The sequence below is a fragment of the Carassius auratus genome, chromosome 7, assembly GCF_003368295.1.
Source record: "Carassius auratus strain Wakin chromosome 7, ASM336829v1, whole genome shotgun sequence".
Taxonomy (NCBI): domain Eukaryota; kingdom Metazoa; phylum Chordata; class Actinopteri; order Cypriniformes; family Cyprinidae; genus Carassius; species Carassius auratus.
This window is the reverse complement of record NC_039249.1, coordinates 24,656,413-24,683,068: the sequence shown is the minus strand read 5'-3', so window position 1 is coordinate 24,683,068 and position 26,656 is coordinate 24,656,413. Positions and strand designations below refer to the sequence as shown.

At 37.1% G+C, this 26,656-nt stretch overlaps 1 protein-coding gene across 5 annotated transcripts in view; it reads right to left on the bottom strand.

The window, feature by feature from the left end:
- LOC113106301 (transcription factor 12-like) overlaps positions 1-26,656 on the bottom strand; it is a 113,438-nt gene that overhangs the window by 66,350 nt on the left and 20,432 nt on the right. For all 5 annotated transcript variants that reach the window (XM_026268061.1, XM_026268060.1, XM_026268062.1 and 2 more), the window contains exons 4-5: positions 12,064-12,137; positions 4,080-4,182 (exon numbers count right to left, since the gene is read on the bottom strand). In XM_026268061.1, coding sequence (XP_026123846.1) covers positions 4,080-4,182; positions 12,064-12,137 — 177 coding nt within the window. The remainder of the gene's footprint in view (positions 1-4,079; positions 4,183-12,063; positions 12,138-26,656) is intronic.

Genomic DNA, 26,656 nt, shown 5'->3' with positions numbered 1-26,656 from the left:
GCGTATTGCCAGGAAACACAGCTTTCTTAGATCATGTATGTGCATTCTTCCCATCTACCGCAAATCACAAGCTTCCCTTGAGCTGCAAAGCAACAAGCTTCACCTTAGGTTTCAGGAAGTTTACAGCAAAACACATGTACAACTGATTGCAACAATTTTTTTCCAATGAGCATTCAATTTAAAACTCATGTACCGTGTTTGGTTGTACTCCGTTTCATCAAGTCTAAAGCCAGGCTGGCCCTGTCTGTGCCAACTGTTACCCATGGAGTTTGGAATGTCAACAAAGTACTAAACTAATTTGTCTTTTGTGATGGTAATCTGTTAGACCAGTAAATACTGGCTGCGCTGAAGAAGCAGGATTCTCTACGTGCATGCAGATTTCTTCTTAATCTAAAGCTGCATTAAGCCTTATTAAATTATGCTTAAAACTTCAACATAGTCATCATTATGCAACACACTCCAGTGTTACAAACAGACAAGCACACAAGCAAGCACACTCTGTGTGCTATGGTTGGCTGATCAATTGATTATAGGGTAAACCACACTACAAATTATGTTAAGGCTTCTGAAAATGGAACAGAGATAATTTATGTTTTGCAGAACTGAGTTCACGTCGGACAAGGTTTGTGATTACGCATTACCTGATGTCATCGGCTGCCGCATCAGAGGACCGTGTACAGCACGGGACGGTTTGGGTGCCACGTGCGAGCAGGAAGGCGAAGAGGATGCTGGGTAAGAGGATTGGATCAGAGCACTGGCACGTGTGGCGCAGACTGACTGACCTCTGACCTCAACACTCTCATAGACTTTCTTCAAACATACACACAAACACAGGCTGAAATACACACCAGCACATTCACTATCACCAGCCCATGGGGTCTTAACGCACCATATAGGAAGATGATGCAACAAAGCGAAATATCTCTCCACTCCGAGACAAACCTCAAAGGTATCATCCGATACGTAGTTCTACATAAACTCAAATCCATTACCAATACAGCAGAAGAGAGTGTGACCTTTAAAATGGATCTCCATTATTCAGAACAAGCAGCGGTTACTCCAATTAAAATGTTATGTCAAATAAACAGTCATTACCAGCCATCTGCTTAGCACTATAAACTGTAACAAGTTCATTATCATAGACAATAGCTGACCCCAGGTAACCCCAAGCTGCTCTCAACATGTCATACTTCACTTAGAGAGCGCGTGGAACCAGGTCAACGCATGCAGCCCCCGCAGGCATATTTAAGACTACTAAATGAAGCATTCAAATTAAACCGCTTAATGGGATAATGGTTTATGAAAGCAAATCAGAGGCATTTCTTATATTAACGCTGTAGACAAACAAGGTTATATGTTTGTTCAGATTATACAGTTTAAATAAAGACATTTTATGTATTATGTATTTATTAAAAACGAAATTCGAGAAGGTATTATCAGCCACAAACAGTTTGAAAAGGTAAACAAACAAGTGCCAGCCTACAATTCCTATTTCCTTCAAGAAACCGCAGACCACCGGGATTTGTCTCGAGATAATCCACTTAGATTACCACGGCTCTGTTTTTAAACGGCACACGCAAGGAAAAAAAATGGGTCACACAAAACCCACGAGTACCTCACAGGCCAGGGTTCCCTCAGAAATGCCATTCTTGTGATGGTAATGCTTAATTGTATTACATTCACATTCGGAGCTCTGCCTTTTTCATTGGTGAGTAATAACCTTTCAGAGATGATTTAATGAGGTTGCTCCGGAATGGGTAATTCCATGTAAATCCCAGATATTACTGCTGAAATTCAATTTGATAAGACTCGGCCTCCTCGTCCAATCCCAGCAAGATAGCGAAGGCAATTTAGCCGTGCAATCAGATTGCCTAATTCCCTGACACATCATTGTTCCAGATCATTTCCATATTTTGCTACTTATAGGCATAATTAGTGCCGCATCAACAGGACAGAGGAAAACCAAACATCCTCCCTACCTCCACACACACACACACAAATGCAGATCAACTGGTAGAGAGATAACGTTTTATTCCGGTGGGCTTCGTGCAGTTGCACCCATCCGTAAAACTTGCCACCTTACATGGCAACCGGTCTCCAGGGTGATGCTACAAAGAGCCGGGGTTCAGCAGCCCATAAAGCTGTCATGTGCGAGCACATCACAATAGCAGCAGACAGAGAGACCTCAGATCTAACAACATCCATCAATCACGTTCAAGGGATAAACAGCCCCTTGTGACTCTAATCAAGCCAAACTGATAAATATATAAGAAAATGCTGCTTTTGTTATCATCTTAATCATCTTTTCAACAAAAATACAAATAAAAAGTCAAATTTAAAGCTTGTTCACCATGACTCTCATGTAAAATAGTAAGAACAAACACCTTCATAAACAAATGACACCCCACCTATTGAAAAATAAAATTATGGCACAAAGTAGGCTATATCATATACTGATTACAAATATGCTACCTTGTGGGGAAAAAAAAGGGTGCAATCTTTCAGAAAGGAAACAGTTATAAATACAGCAATGGAATGTTCACTTCACAACGACAAAATTATCCACAACAGAAATAACCGTGTGCAATTTTCCGAGTCTGCACTGCACATCATCTTGATGCTGAATAATGTGTATTACGCTTTGTGTCTGTGGAGTCAGCAGACAAGAAGTAAAAACCAAGGGCCAAACAAGCACAAACTCACAAACTGATACAGATGGAAAATTATTTGAAACATTTTTGGAAGCAAAAGAGGAAGTGGAGCGAGTTGAGTAGAGTTTCACACACCTCTTCGGAAAGAGGAGAGAGATTTGAGAGAGTCCGTGGCTGAGGGGGTTTGTGTGTGTAAAATGATCTTTGGCCCATCTGTTTGTTTCACTACCACCCCTGAAACCCCTCCTTCGCTCTCTCTCGCTCTCTCTCTCCTTTCCTTCCCATCCCTTCTCACTCTCCTCTGCAGAAAAATGCAATGTGCCACTGGAAGAGGCCGGTGGCTTTTGTGATGGAAAACTGTACTGATGGTGTGACTTCCACCCTGGGGGAGGGTCAACTTCTGAAGACAGTCACAGCGCAGGAAGATGCTAAAGGAAAATTCATATAATATTGAACAATATACTGTATATAATAATATAATTAGAATGAATTATAGATCAGATAAATAAAGCATTTCTAATACAACTTTATTATAGATTATTAGTCAGCGCAGTCTGTTGTCCATTCATGAACGAATGACTAATTAATGAACGGATAAAAAAAGATTCATAAATCTGTGTGAATGTTTCGATGAATCTGTCAGCGCAGTTACTGAATCTGACTCACTTCTGACTTTCATGTCTGACTCAAAAAGAGCCAGGATTATTATGTTTTATAATAAATAAAAAAAATCAAGCATTTTTAAATATATCTTTTACTATACTGAACCTTTCTAATGTTTGGGGTCAGAAAGATTAAAGTGACAGTGAAGACATTTACAATGTTACAAAATATTTCTATGCTGTTCTATTCAATAAAGAACTGCTTTTAACAATAGTTATAATGAAATATATTTAATAATCACCAAATCATCATATAAGAATGATTTCTGAAGGATCATATGACACTAAAAACACTGGAGTAATAGCTGCTGAAAATCAGCAATTACAGAAATAAATAGCTGTTTAATTGATTTCTAGTTTATTAAAAAATAGATTAAAATAGAAAATGTATTTGAAAAGATTTCAAGATTTCAAACTGTATGTGTTTTTGCATTTTTGATCAAATAAATGCAGCCTCTGTAAACATGATGAGACACTTCTTTAAAAAACATGTTAAAATCTTTCTGAACCCAAATTCCTTAATAGCATGGTATAAAATCACTTGTTATTCATAATCTTTTATATTCATATTAAAATGGATAAATGTTCAAATATTTAAACACATTTCAGTCTGCAAATACACAACACCTTCGCCCATCTCTGGCACTTCCTGTGGTGACTGCCTTCAGAGAGAAGAGCCTGATCAGTCCACACACTGCTAAACGGATTGATAACAGAAAGATGGGTGTGAAAGCGAGACAGGGTCAGAATCACCTTAGATACTCACCCATTATGCCGGAGCTCATGAAAGGTGTTGGGGACAATCCTTCATGGGACACTAATCGACTGTCACTCAAGTGATCAGCATAATGAGTGCTGCCTCCGAACCCCTGGGGGAAAGAGATCACAGCATTAAACACATTATTAGCTGGACCTGCTAATTGAGTGCGATGACACTCTTCTAATTACTGAGGGAAAAGAGGGGAGCGCGACTGGTCAACTGTCCCCCGAAACGATCGATATTTCTCCACTCTCCTCATTAAAAAACACTTTCTTCAAAGTCTTTGGTGAATTTCATTAAAAGGGCAAACAAAGCCCTGAAGAGAAAATAGCGCTTGTGCTGTGATTGTGTAATTGTAATAAAGCTAATGGGGCACAAACAACAACAAAAGAAGCCATTTGCATTCATCAACTAAATTCATGTCATATTAAAATGGTTTGTTTGATTCCATGCTCTCTCCTGCCATTCCATATATAAAGGGATATAACAATATTTCACACATTACTTACTTGTTTTCTAATGACTGAGTGCACTATGTTTTGCACACTTTTTTTAAGTGAGTCAAAGATCTTTAGAGATGTTTCTAATAGTTTTTAGCTTGGTTGGTCACAAATGTCATAAAACTGATGAAGAGACGTGTTTATTAGAGCTTGACACAGATCATGTCTTTAAGCCAAAAGCCTGCTTGTACTTAAAAAGTAGAATAAATAAGTCCGGTTCTCTCCTCGGCAGCTGAGGTCTGCCCTTTCATGACCGTTATCAGCTCTGGGGGGCTTAGGTCTAAATATCGGTCACAGTATGGGCCTTTAAAACTCAGAGTCCCCCCCCTCCCTACAATAAAAGATACTCTGTGGCTGTGTTAATCCTAGAGCTGGTGAAAATCCGCCTGGTGCTACAGTCAAATGTGTCCCCCAAACCATATTAACTCTCTCCTGAGGGGCCTACAGCTGCCGGCTGTCCATTACTGTGGGCTTTTCCTTCTCTGTTTTCAAGAAACAATGTATCATGGACTATTACTGTTCGGAATTTTTTTTGTCTGTTTCCTAAACGGATGGCGATTGAGTAATTTCAAAGGCAATGGAGTGTTGTGCGGGGCAGAATCGATGCAGAGAGGTTCCCTATCGTGTTCCTGCCGTTTGTGTTAATAGCGCTATGAACTGCCTGACTAATGGCTTCTCCCCCTGAAGAGACACAGTGGGAGGGGGGGTGTCAGGCGAAAAACAAGCCCCCAACTGCAATGTCCTCCCCAGCAATTTGGTAAGCATAATTTAGTAAGCTTTCCGACTGAGCTTAGCACACAGATGCAGGCAAATGTATGCACAAATACGATTAAACGGATAGTTTACCCCCCCCCCCCCAAAAAAAAATAAATAAATAAATAAATCAATTACTCAACCTCATATCATCCCAAACCCATAAGACTTTCATATGTGTTAGGAACAAAAAGGAAGATATTTTAATGAAACCTGAAAAAACGTCTATTCACCCAAAACTTAAAAAGTTCAAAAAGACTATAATAAATAATCTACATGAATCAAACTGTTTCATTCATGTCTGCTTCATATGGAGCCCCTTTTCCACCACATAAAAAAATTATAAAACAAGGCAACTGCTGCATTTTATCTCACAATTCGGACTTTTTTTTCTCAGAATTCCATATAAAATAAACTCACAGTTTCGATGTCTCAAGTCATAGAAACGTGCAATTCTCACTTTTTTTCTAGCAGCTGTGAGTTTATATCTTGCAATTCTGACTTTTCTCGCATTTGAAAGTTAATATCTCTCAATTTCTGAGAAAATAAGTCAGAACTAGGAGATATGAACATATAGCTGCAAGTCAAAAAAAAACCCTACCCACTTTCTTACAATTGTGAGTGTATATCTCATAGTTCTGGCTTTTTAACTCACAAATTAGGCAATAAAGTCAGAATTACAATACACAAACCAGAAGATATAAGATATAAGACAGAATTGTGAGATAAAGTTTACCTTTATTTTTTTATTCAGTGGCAGTAATGGGTTTACATCTTCACCTTATGTTCTGAACAGATTTAATTTGTGCTTTTATGTGCTTGCTTGGCATGTGAATACAATCCTCACTGGTTCTTATGGAATTTCAAACATGCTTATGGGTTTGAAACAACACGAGTAAATGAGTAAATGATGACAGCATTTTAATTTATGTGTAAACTACCCCTTTACCCTCTTTATCATCCATATTTTCCTTCCTGGCCTTTTGAGTCTGAGTGAAATGGTGAAGCTGAGTTGATGAGGAGATCTGTGAGACCATTAGATCATCAATCATGCTGTCTTGTGATCTCAGAATGTGCTTCTTGTTACTCTAATGGTTAGTCCGGTCTAAATAACTGCCACGTTGCTGCTTAAGCATGCAAACCAGCACTCTGTTCAAGAAAACATCTCTCAGATGCTCCTTCGCATCCCAGGTGAGTGCCCTGATCCCATTTTAAGACGTTGGGGATGGGAGATAGTGGCATGATGGACGGGAGCGAGGCACAGTGGGACAGCGGGGTGCGCGGCAGAGGTGGTGCATGCGGCTGGGCTGTCAGATGGGAGGCCTGAAGCCACGGCTGCCCAGGATGTGATGCCTGGCTGTGGGCCAAGGTCAGCTAACCGGGGCTCCAGTCTGTTCACAGTCCACTAATCACACGCGTACAGAGAAAGAGAGAGAGAGAGTCGCTCTTGTGAAGAAGATCCTGTTTAAAATGGTTCACAGTTTCCATGTGAGAGAACAAGGGAAACATTAGTCGATCGGATGCCTTGTTCTTTGCAGGTAACACAAAAATACAGAAAAGCCGTAGACCCTATTTAGTTATCTGATAGGAGATCTGTGTGAAGCAAGACTGTGAAAAAAGTAATGTGACGGATGAAGACGCTGATTAAATCTAGCGGGTACTTCACAGAAACCGGCTGCAGCTCTGCTAATGCTCTTGTGGCTCTTTAAGGGCAAACCACAAAAGAGAGAAATAGATTCTCACGATAAGATCAAACCTCAGACAATAGCTTTCTAACTTTGTTGTTGGCCGTGAGCAATGGACACTGCTGGGATCCAATTAATATCAGGAAGTTAGTTTGAATAGTAACTTGTACGTGTAAAGGGTGGAATACACTACACAACTTTTAAAATCTGTTTAGAGTTTAAAACACTCCTCGTCATATGTTTGGCATCTTTGTAAATTGTTGTAGAACACTGAAAAAAAATGAAGATGTCTGATGCTCTGTAAAAATGGAGCAAATCACCGGCTGGTTTTCTTCTAACTCTTCTGGTCTTCTGAGAAATAAAATTCTGTCTGAATAAGGAAGTCTGATTACGCTATATCATTCTTTCACAATGCTTTTCCTCATTTAATCTGACCTTTGCCGAAAACCTGTAACTAAACAAAAAAAATCTAGTTGAAATGCCTGGTACACATTCATTATGCATTTTGATCTTTTACAAATTTCTGAACAAAACAATGGTTGGCGGTCCGGTCCTGCTGACACCGAATCTGATGTAAAAATAAAATAAAATCCAGAGAGTATGATCATGGACAGTTTAGAATGGCTACTACATACAGGAATATTCATCATTTTAACACACTGCCTCACTTAATTACGCTATTATTCAAAGTTTTGGGGTCATTAAGATTTTTTAAAATGTTTCTGGAAGAAGTCTCATGCTTATCAAATGTTGAATTTATTTGATTAAAAAACAGTAATATTGAAATATTATTAAAATGACTCTTTTCTATTAAATTATTTTAATGTAATTTATTCCTGTGATGACAAAACTGAACTTTTGGCAGCCATTAATCCAGTCTTCAGTGTCACATTATCCTTCAGAAATTATTCTATTATGCTAATTTGGTGAAAAAGGAACATTTCTTACTATTACCATAATGCATTTTGGGGAAACTGTGACATATATATTTTGATATAACCTTACTGACTTCTAACTTTTGAACTGGTGTATTTTTAGCTGGAGGCACTGGCTTGGAAATTATGATGATTATGTTGCTTATATTGATTATAACTTGAATGCTTAGGAAATGACAAACACTTCTCTAATTTAAACTTAAATTAAACACACACACACACACTTAAACAGCTGTATTGTGTTTATCAGATCCATGTGCCTGTGTGTATGTGAGTGTGTGTGTGTGTGTGTGCGTGTACACACACACTGTATAGAGGTGCAAACAGCTGTCTCCTGACCCCATCCCCAGCAATGTCACAACCACTAATTTCCATGCACCTAGAGCAAAGATATCTCATGCGTCTCCATCTTATAATTCAAATCAGGCCGCCAGCAAAGCCATCGCCTGTAGAAGTGCGGAGAGGAAGGGCATCGGAAATAAACAAGACAATGTGGTGTGAGAGCCTCCGACATTTGACTGATTTCTGATAGGAAGTGACAGGAGATTGACATGAAATGAAATTCATACAGGGCACCCTGAACACACCACCGTGGAAAAGACAAACAAACAAATAGGAAGCGAGAGATCTTCACGATCTGCAGTAGGGTTGAGCGCAAAATAAAAATCACAACCATTCATTTTTTTTTTTCATTTTGATGAGGTGGGTATGATTTGCATGCATGAAAATCAATCTGAGCTTATGGTATGTCTGAAATCTATCAATGCTTCCTGCACCAACTGCGTTCAGTCACAAACACACAGCCGGGAAAAACTTCAACCATTTGTTCTCTGTCATGAATACTGCTAATATAATCATATCGTCAAGTAGGCTGTGTGTGCACTTTCATTTGTCTCTTCTTATAAACTGAATAAACAAAAACATTTCCTTTTTTGCCGTGCAGGAAAAGCAAAGATATTTTCTTTGCCGTGTTCTTTGAGTGGAACAGCTGCTCATAATGCTTTTCTCAAAAGTTAATAGCTTTTTTTCAGAATGTTACCAAGGAAATTTTGGGGAAAACAAAAACAAAAACTGTGTTGTGAGTGGATTTATTTCAATATGGGCTCTCCTCAATTAACTTTCAGATTTAAAAACTGCTGTTTACTAAAAGTAGTCATCAGTGCTTTCTTTGCTATAAAATGTTTACGTTATTTTATAAAAAGAATGCTAAAATTCTTCTAATCAGAATTCTGCAAATCAGACATTATGATACAATATATGTTTAAGTAATGAAATATAAGTACATTTCATTTAATAAGACAACATGTAATGTTATGGTAAAAAATTATGAATGAATAAGAAATAAGTCGTTATGGTTCTTATAAGTATGAACCACCTTATAAATTATGCTGAAAATACAATAGTGTTTCAAAGTTAAGTTCGGTTGGATAAATACTTTTAATTATCAAGGATGCAGAAAATAGATCGAAAGCAGTAACAGTAAAGACATTCACATTATTATAAAAATTTTATTTCAAATAAATGTACTTCTTTTATCAAAAATGTATTATGTTTTCCACAAAAAAGCAGCCCAACTGTTTTAAACATTGATAATAATAAATGTTTCTTGAAAACCCTCTACATTGCAAGTAAATCAATCGCAAATGCGACTAAATGATGTCTAATATTAGCCAGTGTCTAATAACTCCTCAGATTTACTCGCCAGTGTGTGAGTTGGAGGCTAAGTATAAGTTTAGCACAGATATATTTTCACTCACCGAACAGAGTGCTTCAGAGTTTCTCTGTCTGTCAGGCGAGCTGTGATATTTTTCAGTTCATCTCAATGGATGCGAAGCGCACCTGTATTTAACGTACTGTAAACTACATGTAAACAATATTCTTTATTGTATTTCCTCTCAAAATAAAATAGTTCTTTTGGATTTTCTCAGCTTTTAAGAACTGGCGGGTTTTCCGGTAGTGGGCGGAACTAATGCGCAAACGCAGGTGGTTGGCTGATGCTCTTTTTACTTAATAATTGCCAAAGAGTCCAAATTCTCGTTCACGGTAATTAACAGCATTTAACATATAACATTCATGTAACAGGGACATGAATTTATATATAACAATTTGAACAAGATTTTGGAAAGACTTCATTAGTTAGGCTAACATTAGTCAACATGAACTAAGAATGAACAACACTTCTACAGCATTTATTAATCTTAGTTAGATGCTATTTACACTAAGTGAAAATTGCAGTATTTTTTGGTGATATGCTATTTACTCTTAGTGCTAATGACTATAGATTCTATTTATACTATGTTAAAATAGCAGGATTTTCAACTATTTATACTACTTATTTCAAATAGTTGTAAATATTTGCACCTTAGTATTGTAGAACATTATAAAACGGTATGTAATAATAACATATTGATTGTAAATTGTAATTTTAATTTGAATTATTAAATGGATGCCACTGTGTTGGGACAATTAAAGCCCTCCCTACACCTACCCAATGTGATATGAGATTTGAAAATGGAGGAAAAAAATTTTTTTTTAGTCTTTTGTAGTAACCTTACATTGATAGGCAGAGTTAGTGTAAATAGCTTATGCCAACAAGGCTGCCTTTTTGCACTTAGTGTAATAGACACTACATTCTTTATTTTTTACTTTCGAGTCATCCTCATAAAGCCCTGTAAACACTGTCACAGACACAAAGATACATCTTTCATTTCATAATGCTGAATGCTCACTAACTGACACAGTCATCACGTTTTCAGCCCATTTCAAGTTTTATTTTGACGTGACAAATAGCAGTAAGATGAGATTTTTACTTAATATTTAGTCAATAACTGCATCATTTTCTTCATTCAGGCCTTGAGCTTGCACAAAAACAAGAGGCGGGATTTATCACATGAACCAATCACATCAAATCATATCGCGATGGAGGCATATTACAATGATTTCTGAATGATCATGTGAAAGACTGGATTATTGGCTGCTGAAAATTCAGCTATGTCATCACATTCATAAAATATTTTCTAAATATTACCGTTTTTACTGTGTTTTTATTACTGAGCATTCAAGATTTCTTTCAAAAATATTAAACAGTCTTAATGATCCCAAATGTCTGAATGATCGTGTTATACTTAACAGTATTATATGGTGATGTACATGTACTGTTGTAAGTAAAAAAAATAAAAATACTATGAAAAACGGTTAAAGGCAAAATATGTACATTTTTGCTGCTAGAGGGCATATTCAAAACAAACAAAGAAACAAAGGCGTAGTTAGATGACGGCGTGACTGAGTGTGCTGACGCAATCCGTCAGGACTCAGGCAGAAAGTATTAAAGATTTATTAACATCGTAGTATGAAGCAGGGTGAGGTTGAAAGCCGTAGAAATGAAACAAGGCCGCTGAAGCAACTGCTAATGAAAAGACAAGTGTGACCCATGGCTCAAAAGCAGCAGAGCTTTTTTATGCCATAGCCGACCGCTTCTGCTCCTTCCGGTTGTGTATATGTGGGGTAAAGCAGCGCTGTTTTATCATACTAGATACATTTGAAAATTCTGTTATAATGCGACTCTGTGCGGTCGTCACCTGTCTAATAAAACGCATAACATATTAAAGCGTCTATGGTGTTGCCATGTTTTCTCCAAAACAAAAGGAAATCAAACCATTTGGGATAATGTAAGTAGTGTACACAAGTTAGCAAAATATATATAACACTGTTCTAGTGGTTTTTGGATATTTTAATAATAAAATAATTTCTTAAATATTGTGCCTTTAAAGGATATCCCCAGAACTCCCTGTAAGAAGCATCATCACAATTACATTTTTTTAAACAGTATTTTTCTTTAAAAGTAATTAGTTTCATATGTTGAGCAAGTGTACAGATGATGTGCCTTTCTAAATGAATTTTAATAGAAATATATGTCAATAGTAATTTCATGTTAATATAGAGCCTGTGAACAAATAAGATGCTAATATTTCATTTAGCTGAGGACAGATATCTCTGAACTGGACTAATGGAAATGCACCATACTGGTGTGATCACATTAGTGGGTGTGTGTGTGTGTGTGTGTGTGTGTGTGTGTGTGTGTGGCAAGTGATGTGAGGCGAGGCAAGACCGGTCTTACCCTGGAGGACTCATAGGACGGGCTGGACTGGCCACCTGAGGCCCATGATGCTTGGCTTGTCCTCTCATCCATACCTGTCCAAAACACAGATTCACAACTCCATCAAAACATGCCCATCCAACACAACACAAAAGTGAGAGGGAAAAAAAGAAAGGCGTTTTATCATCTTGTTTAGGCTGTTGGGCTGACACAACTATTAAACTTAAAACTACTTAAAATAAAAGCTAATGCAAATCTATAACTAAACACCATTATATTATATAGATGATGCTACATAACGTGTCTTTTTTGCCTAAATTAATAATAAATACATAATTAAGTCTGATTGTGTTCCCTCACAGTAAACTGAGATTGCAGTATACTATACATGATGCACTACTGATGATACAGTTTGCAGCAGTTTGAATCTAATGAATCATGTTGATCATAAAATACTAGAGAACAATGCACCTGGTGGAACTCTAAATGGTCCCAGCGCAGCGTTCCCCTGTACTCTGCTGCACTTCAGTGGAACAAAATGATCTCATATATTATTTACTTGTGCATTTACCGACTGACAATTCAAATGAATGTTATTCTAAAATGAAAAGGAAGGAGGGGTCAGCGTTTCCCGTCATCATTCTCAGCCTGACTTCTGAAAGCAGTTTCCAGGGCCAATGGCTGACACTACAGGGCACTTGAGGAGTGGAAATGTTGAGCTCATGGCGAGTGGTCATGTCCAGCACGGCTCTCTTGGCAGAAGTAAAGAAAGAGCGCAGCAGAGCTGTTAATCCGCTACACTTCCATTCAAAGGCTGCACTTAACAAGCCGGCCACGGCGCGTCATTTATTTTGCATCGCATAAATCACTTCCAAAAATGCATCGCTTCCTTCGCCGTGCTGACGCTCTCGTGCCGGTGCAGCCGGGCCGCTCCGAGTTGTCAGTGATGTATTACCGAAGCTCGTCAAAATAGCTGAGCGCTGAAAGTTTGATAAACCTCATATTTTACAAAGCCTCTCGGTTCCAAAAGACAGCCATAAAAAAAAAAAAAAAAAAACGAATAAACAAATAAAAACGTAAAGTTGACGCAATTGACTTGATTCAACATCTGGTACGTGATGAACAAAAACAATATCTGGCTTTGAAAATTACATTTGGCCCGAGGCTGCTGGGTAAAGATATATGATCGCTGGCTTCTTCAGGCTGTTTGAGCCAATATTGTTGTTCAGGTAACAATATTCCGTTCTTCAGACTCATGTATGAGCCTCGAAATTGCAGAAGAAGAAAACATCAATATCTCTCCACACTATTGAGAATCCATGTTTGTCATTTCAACCAGTCTTTCTTATCTGATTCCAGCCCATTAAAACATGCAACATGGATCAAACGGGAGTAAACAATCGGGGGAAAATGAAGGTGGTCTTTACACAAACACTGAGCAGAGGGTCTCAAAAAAGCAGATCATATAAATGTGGTGTTATTTTCATAATAACTGAACAGCTGACAATATGCAAAACTGTAAGTGATCCTTGTACTGCATGGCTGAGCGTGATATAAACTCGAATCACTATCAGCTGAACATCTGCATACAGAGAGCAATCTATTTACAGAGAGAGAGAAAGACAGAAGTCTGATCTATCAATCTAATACATCCCCTTTTAACCCATTTATCATTTTTAGATCCATTTTTTCATAATTTTCCATCCACCATCCATCTTTCTTTTCAACTATCTATCATTTTTTTAATATTCATCTTTCTTTTCTTTACTTCTATTCATCATTTTTGCCATCATCCCTCATCCCTTGTTTTCTTTTCCTATCCTTTATTATTTCTTCCCATTCATTCATCTTTCTTTTTACACTTCCATCGTTCATACAATACCAATCATTTTCCTATCTATCTATCTATCTATCTATCTATCTATCTATCTATCTATCTATCTATCTATCTATCTATCTATCTATCTATCTATCTATCTATACTTCTTTCTTTACACTCATCATCCATCTTTGCATATCCATCATTGCTTATTTTAATCATCCATCTTTCCTTCTTTTTTCTATCCATCCATCTTTCATTTATTTTCCCTTTCTTTCAATCATCTTTCTTATTTCCTACTCACCGTCTATACATATTTTCAGTCTATCCATCCTTCTTTCTTTGCACTCATCTATATTAGTGTCTTTTCCCCTTTCTTCCATCCTTCGCTTTTTATATCCATAATTCCTTATCTCTTTCATGCATATTTTTCTTTTTCCATCATTCCACCATCTTTCTTTATATATATAGAGGGAGAGATAGAGAGAGAACCTCCATTCTTTCTTCTTCCTTTCTATACATCTTTCCTCCCTTCCATCCTTCTTTCTTTCTCTTTCTATCAGTCCATCCATCCGATATATCTTATAAAATATCTACCCTCTCATGATAAAAACAGGCACATAGCTTCAAGTTAAAAAAAGCAAGACAGCAAGAGCATGTTCCTCTTTTTCCCTAACACAAGGTCTAACACACATAATTAGTCTCTCTGTGTGTGTGTGTGTGTGTGTGTGTTTGTGTGTGTGTGGTCGGATCCAATGCCAGAGACAGTGCAGAGCAGAACTGTGTATGTGGCAGAGCAGGTCAGTCAGAACAGGGGCCTTTCAAAGTCAGACTGGGTTTTTTCTCTTAACACAACTCATAAAACATTAGGACTATACTTCACTAAAACAGCATGTTTATCCATTCTGGATAATAATTGGTAATATGAAGGAAAATATCACTGACACAATATGAACATTTTTGTGCACATGTTGAGACTTATAATCAGAGCAGAGCACAACACTTATATCAACACGTATTATAGGCATATTATAGTGATTCAGGAAAAAAAAAATCTATGTTTGGTTCATAACATGGATTAATGATTTACTCTCTCATTATATAGGCTAAATTTAGTCGATGATAATAAGTGTTGATACAAGCGTTAAAAACAAAAAGAATAAATAAATGGGTAAAAAGCAGCCATTAGATTCTAAGGTTATATAAGGGGCTGGGTGGTGTAACTCATTCAGTGTCGGAGCTGGAATGTGTAAAAGGGGAGACATGTGTTTAGTATTTGCAACAGAGGAAATTACCTCATAGGGAAGTTCCCCTCTGAGGACCATTGAGGAATTTTGTATATATTTACAACACTATCCATTAGTTTTATTCCTGCAAAAATGATCAAATCAGCACGTCTAATATAAATTCCAAGCAAACAAATAGCCTTATCCTTAGCACTGGGTATGACAAGCTAACTCTGAAAGGTTTCATACAGAAAAACAAAAAGTGTGTGTGCGTGTGTGTGTGTGAGTGAGTGAGTGAGTGAGTGATTGGGAGAGAGAGAGAGAAACAGAGAGAGATAGAAACAGCCTCCTCCTTTCTGTGGTTTAGTTTGTTATGAGTCAGCTGCTCAATTTAACCATCTGCCAAATCACCAAGGACCGATGTCATGAAATGTTCTCCGTCAAGGTCAGTGATTGAAAAAACTTGCCATTTCCCGAACAGCTAATTTACAACAGCTCTTTTACTTTCGCCAGTCTAGCAGTGCAGAGCTTCACCTGCTTCTATAGCTTCTCTTAACGCCAATTCATCACTTTTATACCAGGAGTCTGTCCTACAATCCATATGTGAGAGGTTTATAAAACACACAAGTATGAAACATTACTGCTGCAGAGCCGGCAGCCAATTCACAGCAGTTCACGCAGCCAAGACACTGATTCACAATCCCTGGTCCTCGCGCTGAACATACAGGACGATTCCTGATGGCCAATTTTAAACATGTAAAAATGTGTCTGCTATCTATTGAGCATGACGTTAGTGACAGAAATGACTTACTGATTAATCAGACTGAACCCTTCTATCCAAGAGAAAAAAACGAACAAGTTATACCAATTTAGGTTTGACAAGTTATCTTATGGTAGCTGAACTGTTGATGGTGCAAGGGATCTACCGTCTAACAGGCTTTAAGGACACCGGGAGGAGGATACAGCTTTAGGTTTAGGGATAGTTTACCCAAGATGAAACTTCTATTAGGGCTGCACGATTGTGACAAAAATTATAATTCATGATTATTACCTAGAAATTGTAATTGTGATTATTAATTGTGATTATAACAATTCTTCTTTAAATTATATAAAAAAAAAAAGTTAAAACATGAATGGTATTATAATGTTATACTAAAACAAAAAAAATGAAATGAAAAAACCCTTAAGATAACACGTTGTACAAAAAAAACCGCATCTTAAGCACGCAGAATAACATGAGTGGACTTTGAACTACGTAATTGTGGCATCAATAATTGTAATCGTGATTAGAAATTCGATTAATTGTGCAGCCCTAACTTCTATCAACATTTATTTATTGCAAAAAATAAAAACACTTTGTTCATGTGATGAAAAGCAATGGGATTAAAAAGAACACTAATACTAATTGACTTGAATGAATGGAAAAATTACAGTCAAATTGTTTTTCACAAAAGCATAAAAAGAATTTGGAAAGACAGGAGGAATGTACAGTAAATGACAGAATAATCATTTTTTGGTTGAAAAATGATCCTTTTACCAGCTTGATCAAAATTGTCTAGCAGGTCAAAACAGCCAAATCAAACACAAACACACACACACACTAGGGGTGAGTGCTATAATGATGTTCTGTCTATTTGTCCTGCCCTGTCAGATTTTGCTACCTCCCACTGAAACAGTGGGTAGTACAATTCAACAACGAAAAATGTTACATTTTAAAATACAAATTACCTGTAAAAATTATGGTTTATTAACATCTACACCTACCACAACCCTAAACCTACCCTTACAGTAATACAAATACAGTAATTTTGTGTTATATGTGCGGTTGTAGAAAGAAGCAATTCAGCTACAGGAAACCCAACAATAAAAAAATGTATCTACCTATTAGATTGTTTTATTAAAGTGTACACCTACACCAACCCTAAACCTACCCTTACAGTAATGCAGATACAGTAATTTTGTGTTATATTCGCGGTTGTAGCCAGAAGGGATTCAGCTACAGGAAACCCAACAATAAATATTTTTTTCTACCTATTTGATTGTGTTTTATTAAAGTGTACACCTACACCAACCCTAAACCTACCCTTATAGTAATGCAGATACATTGAATATTGTTGTTCAGCATGAGAAAAAGGACGCGATATTGATGTGTGCCTGCGCAGTAACCCCTGGGAGGACAATCAGATGGGTAGGGTAAAATGTCAGGACACCTGTTTGAAAGTGACTACCGGAATTATGTTGTTCCATGATATGGATTTTGCTATACTGTGGATCGATACCATTGTATATTCATGAATTCACATTTTGCATTTATATAGTTATGTTCAATTTGGTACTCTTTGCAAATTTGAACACAAATGATGATAAAGAGTCAAGGCTGAACGTTTCTGTCCTCTGTGCAATGCCGTACTACACAGGCATTAGTAATCAAACACATAGAGCATCATAACAGACCAAATTAATAGAGCACAAATCACCTACTCCAGAGATTCCCAAACTAAGGGATAGTGTACAGTCAGAAGATTATTTTGCAAAAGAAACCTCTGCAGGTAGGGAGCCATGTAGAAATATAAATGAACAATGCATGGTTCTGCTCTAAGTGTCTACACCAGGCGCGAGTGGCATCATTTGACAAAAGCAAACAGAACCCAGTGATGATATCTGCTGTGGATGTGCAACCACGTGACACAACAAATCCATGACAGTAAACTGATGCCCCGCTATATTTCTGATGAACTCCAGCACTCTGACAAAGAACAATTTCAACTATTCAGAACTAAGAGAATCGTGAAAAAACAGCTTTCTCAAAAATATTAAGCAGCACAAATGTTTACAACATTGATAACAATCAGAAAAGGTTACTGAGCAGCAAATCAGCATATTAGAATGATTTCTGAAGGATCATGTGACACTAAAGACTGGAGTAATGATGCTGAAGATTCAGCTTTGATCACAGGAATAGAGTAGCCTATATGTTAAAACATTCAAAAAGATAACTTCAATTGACAATATTTTACAATATTACAGTGGTTACTGTATTTAAACAGAAAGAAACAGAAGGTGGGCCCAGCAGAAAAAGTTTAGGAACAACTGGCCTACTGAAACCCAAGATATTTAATTTAATTGAATTCATTCAGACCTACCTCATGTCGCACGTTTGCACTTTTTGAGAAAAATAATAGCACAATAAAAAAAGACTTTTCAGGTCTATGTCCAATCCTTCACTTTTTTTACTTAGATAAGGTTAAAATAATTTGCCTGTAGTCATTTTTTTTTCTCATATAGCAATATAATATTGATATTGCCTGGACAGTGTAAAATATTGTGATATGAAAATATTAAGCTCATATTACCGACCCCTAACACACACACACTCACACACACACACAGACACACACACACAAACAGAGTGGCTGCTTGTTTTAAAATGAGCTGAAGCACAACAGATTAATTTAAATCTTGTAGTAATATTAAAAACATTACATCATTTGTAAAAATTTACATTAACTCTTTTTTTGTTTTTTTAGGATGGGGGTCTAAATGAATCACTTTTGTTGACATAAACTGGGACATAAACTGTATTCTGACTGACAAGACAACAGCAGCTGTGGAGTGGCCTAGTACCTGTGTGACTGAGCGTCTTCCACTAGATCCATGCAACTCTGTTTATTAACTGCTGTAGAGCCAAAAGTTACACAGTGTACAGTGTACCTTTGTAAACTGCTTCGACAAAACATTATCATTTTTTAATTAACTTGTTTAAGTTTGGTTTTATCGATCTAAACTAATTGTGTGGAATAGTTTTCCTTAACACTGAACATTTTTGATGGTAGAATCTTCTGGAAGCCACCATCAGATCCAGTTTCATCTGGATTTTTCAGGAGGGTATGCTCTAATTGCGCAAGTATAATCAAACTCCAAGTACGCCTTTGATAGACCCTCAGCTCGCTTTCCCGCAGCATCGTCAGCTATACATGTATCATATAGCTCATCTTTATAATTATTTCTGAGGCATAATTTTTTATGCCTAATTATGAAAATTAGCTCCAAAATAAATGCAAATTATGCATGCATAGGCTTCCCGACCTAACTGCTGTGGATTCTGCGCTCGAGCACGATGCCAAAAAGCATTCATTTACATGCAGCTCTCGTCCAGAGAAGGATTTAAATATGGATTTAACTTGGCACAGGCTCTGCCTTGTGAGCAAATCTTTGTCTTTACTGTTTTAGCGTCTGGCAACCGTGAGAGATTTTTCTTTAACATTGTTTTACTTCTGCATTTCCAGACTAATCAAGACTTTTTCTCTAATTTGCTTTCATGGAATTACTGGGGATTTTAAGGGTGTCTTTGTCCTGCGTGTCAGCTTTAATGAGGAAAAAAAGCATGACGAAAACCTTCAGTAATGCATGGCAGCATTAATAACAAAAAGACTAGCCGACTGAGTGGTTTTTCATTGGGGCAAAAAAGCATAGTGGTTATACAGTTGGGAAGAGGAGTGCTGGTATTTCCAGTAGGCTAAAGTAATACAGACACATGCAGGGATTTTAAAACCAAATGCAGACTTAACGCCAAAAATAAGTTTTGCGTTATTATCTTAAGCATTTGCAATGAGCATGAACAGACATGTATAGGAAAATACATCCTCTCCTATACACACACAACATACGTGTATAGAATCATTATATATATATATACATATATATACATATATATACATTTATTTTCATGACTATGAAAATTGTAGATTCACACTGAAGGCATCAAAGCTATGAATTACCACATGTGGTATTATATTTTTATTAGAAGGAATTAGAAGTATTTTTTGAAGTATAATAAATGTTAAAATTGATAGCTCTCAATTATACTGTACTTCTGAATGGCTATAGTCAATGGTTAAATATTGTGGGGCAGAAATCAGTTTTGGTATCATTGATTTGATACTGGCCTTCAGTCATAAAATAATATGCCATTAAACAAATATTTAAGAATATACTGTCTTTATGTTGTTTGTTCAATATTAGGTGGAATTAATCACAATTAATTTCAGAAAAAAATGTGTGATTAATTTTTGTAATCGATTGACAGCACTAATATATATAAAAATGGTTCTATAACAAATAAGTAATAATGATAAAAAAACAACAACAGAACATTATGCCAAACTACACTGAAACATATTGATGCAGAAACAATTTTCTCTCAGAAATTGCTAGACAATTTCACATTTAATTACAAAGAATGTCACACATTTAAATAAATTGTACACACATTGAATTAAAGACTGATATAGTATTTTCTTGTAAAACATACTCCTATACTATTTGTATTATTTATAACTACAAAAATTTCTGATTTTTCACATTTCAGAAACTCATTAACCCATTTGTAAATAATTATTGAATCTCATGTTAAGATGTCTGTATGTCCTATCAACAAGCATCCACACAAAATGCACTAAACATAACGAACAACATGCAAATCATGACCAACTCAGGAACACATCTAACAGTGAACTGAACTGATCGCCCATCAAATCAAATGCAGCACACATGAACGCAACCTTGACTAAGAGGCAAATATTTCTCTTGGCACAGTCTGGCTCTCTTCTGGAGTTTAATTGTCGAACAGGTGTCCACGCCCCTCCACAACAGACGCATGGTGAGGGGGGCAGAAACAAGGGCAATGTACCAATTGCTCCTGAAGCAAGTGGCTCACTTATGCGCTCTGGCAATGCGGTGGCAGGAAAAAAGAATCGCATTCATTACTTCAATTGACCGTTGCCTGCCACTGCTGCGAAAACAAGAGCCCCAGACGTGACATCACAAAGCCCAAGGTCTGAGTCATTCGGAAGAATTTGCTTCTTGCCAAATTGCCACGGAAACCAAACATTCCCCTCACAGGCCAGACGGCCGCTGCATCGGGGGTTCAGCGGCGAAGCTGCAATCAATACAGAGCCATGGGGAAGAAGCACAGAGCGGATAAATGATGTGAAAGCAGACTGCTGGAGAGGTACTGCTTCCCTCTCTGGCCTCATCAAGAGGGGCAATGAAATCCCAGGACTCTGGAGAGAGAGAGATGACCGCTCTGCTCTCATTAGAGAGACTGATGCCATACAACAGAACTACACTTACTCATCTGAAATAACATGATAAGACCTGACCGATGGGTGCCACAGCTAAAGGAGGAGGCTTGAAAAAGATTAGGAAGAAAAAAACTATTATAAAACCTCAAAGCTCCAAAACTCTAAAACCGTGATATGCAAAATTACATGGGTGTAGATTTGGCTGTGAATGGAAGGAATAAATATCCACCATTCGATGTATTGTTGAAATTCAGCTAGACAACAATTGGATGAGAGATCTGGCAACTGGTTACACCAAGTGAAGACAGCACAGAATTGACTTTATTCTGCTTTAAATGTCTATATTTTTAATATTTCGGAATAAAACAAAAGGGAGAATGGGGACTACACACATTTCATTCAACAGAGGCCTTAAAATCTAATTTTGGTTATATTTGAAATATAGCCACAATAACAGACTGGTGTGTAAAACTCTCAGAAATATTTTAAAGATTCTATACCGTGAACATTAAATATTTCACATACTTTTGAGAATCCAGCGATTAGTTGTTCCTGATAAGCGCTCATCATCACAGTGATAAACACGATTCTTTCTTCTTTCATGAGGGGGTTTGGCACCCCGGTATCTTTGTTTCCAGGTGGACCGTTAAAGAACGCGACACACAAGTCTCCTGGAAATCCTGTAATTCAACCAATCCGATGACGACTTCGAAACTCCTGAAGTGTTTCCACTTTTGTGTCCCATATGCATCAGATGTTCAGTCAGTGGTCCGTGGGCGTGACGTCTAAAGCTGAGATTAGCGATGTGGCCATGGTGCGAAGCGGTGTATACTACGGTTGCCACAACCCAAGACATTGATCAGATGATATATTTCAAGGCATTCTTCTGGTTTATGTATTTAAAACGCTATTATGAGTAGGATTAGTTTCTTTTACACCTCTGTTGCTAATTCCAAAACATCATTTTAAACCTAGTAATGGAGGCTTGAGCCGTTGATAGCAGACTAAAATGCAATATCAATTAAGTTATTAGAGAGAGAGGGAGAGAGCGAGAGATATTACCTCTGTGAGCCTGTGCATCTCTCAAAAGTGTTCGGCAGCAGCGTCTCTAATAGTGAAACTTTAAGTTCACTTTCTTCATGAACGGCGCCATTCTTACCTCGCTTGTGAGAAATGTCATGTAGCTTTTCAGCTGCTAAACTATTTTACTGATAAAACTGAAAGCGCTAACAACATAAGTGCATATGTATCCATTTGTGCAAACTATGTGTGTGTGTCAAGGGAGAGAGAGCAGGAGAAACAGAGAATGTGCTTTACATAACAATAAAACAACATTTTGTGGCAAAACATGGAAATAATCTCTCGTTTTTATCCCATTGCTTACTATATTTATTTGTTTGGCCAGTGTTGTTGTGGGCTTTGGTTATTTTGCTGTCGCAAGCTGTAAGGACCTTTGAAATAACTGAAATCATTTGGCGAAGTGATACAGACATGTAATACGGTCAAGAGCTGCCTCACACACCTTCGAACACTGGTCAGCCAATCAGAGTAAAGCATTCAACGGCCCTGTAGTGTAATCAGTATTACTGTATCATACAGTGCCTAACAAACAGACTAGACTTGGAAACAACTGAGCATTTCATTAACTGTAATCTTTCACCGTGTTTAATAAATTAACTGTAATTTATTAGCATGTCCATGATGTGATTACCACTGTGAGTAATTCCTACAACGTGTGGGAGAATGACCTGGGTTTCTATGAGACAGGTTTGGAGGAAGCTAACTAGACCGCTGATTATTAGTTTTCAGTCTTTTACAGACCCCAAATATGTGCAAGGGATCCCCATCCTAGAATTTAATATATAAGATCCCACATACACTGTGAAAAACTAATAATATATATATCATGTACAAAAAAAAGTTCAGTCTATTTCTGACATAAATATTTAGCTTCTATTAGATTATGATATTTTATACTCCCATTAGTATTATACATTTACATGTTTTACTTATTAATTTAAATTGTATGTATTTTAATCAAAATAATAATTATTTATATTGTTTTCCTCTACATTTATCCACAGAAAAACATTTTCAGATATACAAATGTTTGACTGAAACTGCAAAAACAGGGTAAAAATTTATGATCCCACCAAGCTGAACACTTATGGGTCACCTTGTATTTCAGTTGTCAAAATTAGTTTTTTTTTTTTTCCTCAAACAAAACTGCCAGACTGCACACAGTCCATGTGTTTCGAATCCCTGCGTTACTGAAAAAAAACTGGTGAAAAAACATGCAGAATTGGGTGTTTCTGTGCATCCCTATGATTTTAAAAGATCCTCACCAGCGGATATAAATTAAAAACCAAACCTACACTGTTGTTTTTGAGAATATATTGCAGTTTGACAACATAAGAGAAATGCTGGTTGTGTAGAGGCGGTATGAAGCACAGCTGTAGCGACAAGGGACTTTGTCATGGCTGGAAAAGCGTCTTCATTAGACCGGCCTCCTCGATTCCAACTGCAGCGAGTCACGTCATGCTGTCTGTCACACATGGAGGATACTGAAGAATCACACCAACACAACAGCTCCTATGCACACAACAACATGTCACTAAATCTCACACACACACACACTTCTGACACATCCATGGCATAGAGATTAAATGATTGTGAGGAGATCAACATGAGAATGGGTCACGGCAGCTTGAAATTATAATTCGAAACATTGTGAAAGCGGGAGGAGGGCTGTAAAGTGCCAGGCCTCATTTCCCTACACGCAAACAAGGAGCTGTTTTGAGATTTTCAACAATCTGGTTATATGCATGAAGGAGACTATTTGACTCTCAAAATAGCCCCACCCTTAAATCTGAAGGGGCGTGTCTCTGAGCTAGATGCCCTGCCTCCATACGAGGGGTTTCCTCTCTTCATCAACATTTCAAATAATATGTCCACTTTAAAAAAAAAACTGCTTATCTAAATATACTGTTTGAGTAAAGTATATTAACATATGACTGTTTTACAGAAATTTTTTATACACACACACACACACACACACACACACACACACACACACACACACACACACACATTAAGCCCAACTGTTTTGATAATAAAAATAAATGTTTTTTCAGCACCAAATCAGATTAAATGAGGCGATGTGATTCATTTCTACATCACTAAAAGTAAAGATAAATCACAGTTGAGTTCAAATGTTGAGTCAGTAACTTCTGTACAGGATTCAGTGAGTTTATTCTAGTGAGGCATTTCTTACACCTCTCAAACTAGTCATTTGAGTCTTTCAGATTGACTAAAAAGGAGCAGTTCAAAAGAGTCATTCGCTCATGAATCGGAGTAAGCTTGTCACACTGTATATTTATGATTCACTACAAAGAACCAGCTCATTTGCTTTATGAAACGAACTTTACTGGCCCCGTTGCTTTCTAAATTCAGTGTGCGAGGACTACTCAATAGAAAAACATGTTTTATTTCGATACATGCCATTATTTTTCAGTAGTCTGTTTTTTTTTATTTAATCAAGTACCATTCTGACTGCAGACATACATTCATTACTGTAAAAAAGGTTTTCTTTTGTAGTAGCAATGGAGACTCAAGCAACATCTATAACTCAGACACTTTTCATAATAGCAAGAGTATCACACTTAAAACAACAGCTCACTCAAAAACGAAAATGATCTCATTGGTTACTCAGCTGAAGCAAGAAATATGAGTGTGGGACAACATGAGAATGAGTAAAATGCCTAAGCAGAATATTAGATTTTAGGGTAAACTATTTCTTTTTATAAAAGACTAAACCTGATGATGTCTTACAATACTGTGGTGTCCTTTTAACACATTAAGATCTATGCTGGATGAAAGCAGCAAAGGGACTCGTATGAAGCAAAATTACACCCCAGTTACTCATTTGCTCCAAAATGCCAATTACCGATTTGGACTGACTCATTTGTGGCCTACATTAGTTTGCATATTCCCAGTCACATACACCGAGTGCCGACAACCAGCACTTATTCTGGCATGCCCTTCAGCCCAGATAGCACGCGATATCTGAGATCTTGCCAAACAGAGAAAGGCTATAGAAAACGATCACCAGCCAGATATTTAAAGAGCACTTGATCCCTTTTTGTCTAAAGAATCCTAGATATTAAAAGTGTCTGTGAGCCCTCTTCTTGGTGTGAATGAAATATATATATATATATATATATAAATTAATTTTTTTAGTTGTGTGTTAGCCAGTTTATCTGTCATTGCTGGGCTACCTCATTTCCCCGGCATGCCCACTGAGCACGCTTCACTCCGCCCCTCAAATTCCTATCAATAAAGAGTGCTACAGCTCATAATGCAGTGCCTTTGAAAAAAGGAAGGGTTTTAAATGTTCCTCTACCTATCTCTCCCTTCCCCCTCCGTTCCATCCAGCGGAGGGGCCGTTAAGGGGTCCGGGCAGCACGGTTGTGCTGGATTTGTCTGGCCATGCCCAGTTCAGATGCATTAATCCAAACTCTCATTCTCTGCAATTTCCACACTTCCTTCCTGTGCTGCGCCCCGCACCATATGTTCCCAATCGCTAACGGAGGAAAGGTGCTTCTTCCTCCAACCTTGAGCCTCATCTGAGGAACTAAGGCACACAAGCCAAATAGATGAGAAATTTATCTTCCTCATAAAAAAGGGCCAGACTGCTGTGGGGCTTGCGGAGTAAATCCAAGAGATTTCCCTTCCTCTAACACATAATTAAATTGAGTTGTGTTAGAGTGCACATTAAACTGCATATCTCTCCCACTTCCTCTCCTCACATTTCATGGGACAATGTGTGGCATTAACTGAACTGAACTGTCTGCTCAAAGCAGCCTGATAGCAAATCAAAACTGTGATGCTTCAGGCTAGGGCTGTCGATCAGTTGAGATTTTTGTATTTGTAGCTGACGGATACCGTTTTTTTTTTAAATGATGGCCAATGGTCAATGTATATAATAAAATTTAATGGTAGCAAATGATTGCTAAAATTACGTAAGATTTTGCACAACATTTACTCAAGCTACTATAAATATTTGAAAACAGAACCTTAATAGGATATGTAGAAACATGTATGTGTACCAGCTATTTTGCAACTGTTATAAAATGTAACATGATGCAGATGTAAAAAAAAAATCTTGTTTGCATCTATCAAAAAAATTAATAATCTAATGAGAGGTATCTTTGATTTGTAAAATCTTCTGAATTTTCAAAAATATATGTTACATAAAATAAGTCAGCAACTGTCCTACCATTAAAAAAAATTAGGTATGTAACATTTTTATATTTTGTAATAAGTGGTCTATGCCCACATAGGCTGCATTTATTTGATCAAAAGTACAGTAAATCAGTAAAGTAAAGTACAGTAAATTGTAAAGATAAAAAAGCTTTCTGGTAAACAAACAAAAATAAATAAATAAAAACAGTAATATTGTGAAATATTGAAAACAGTTGTGCTGC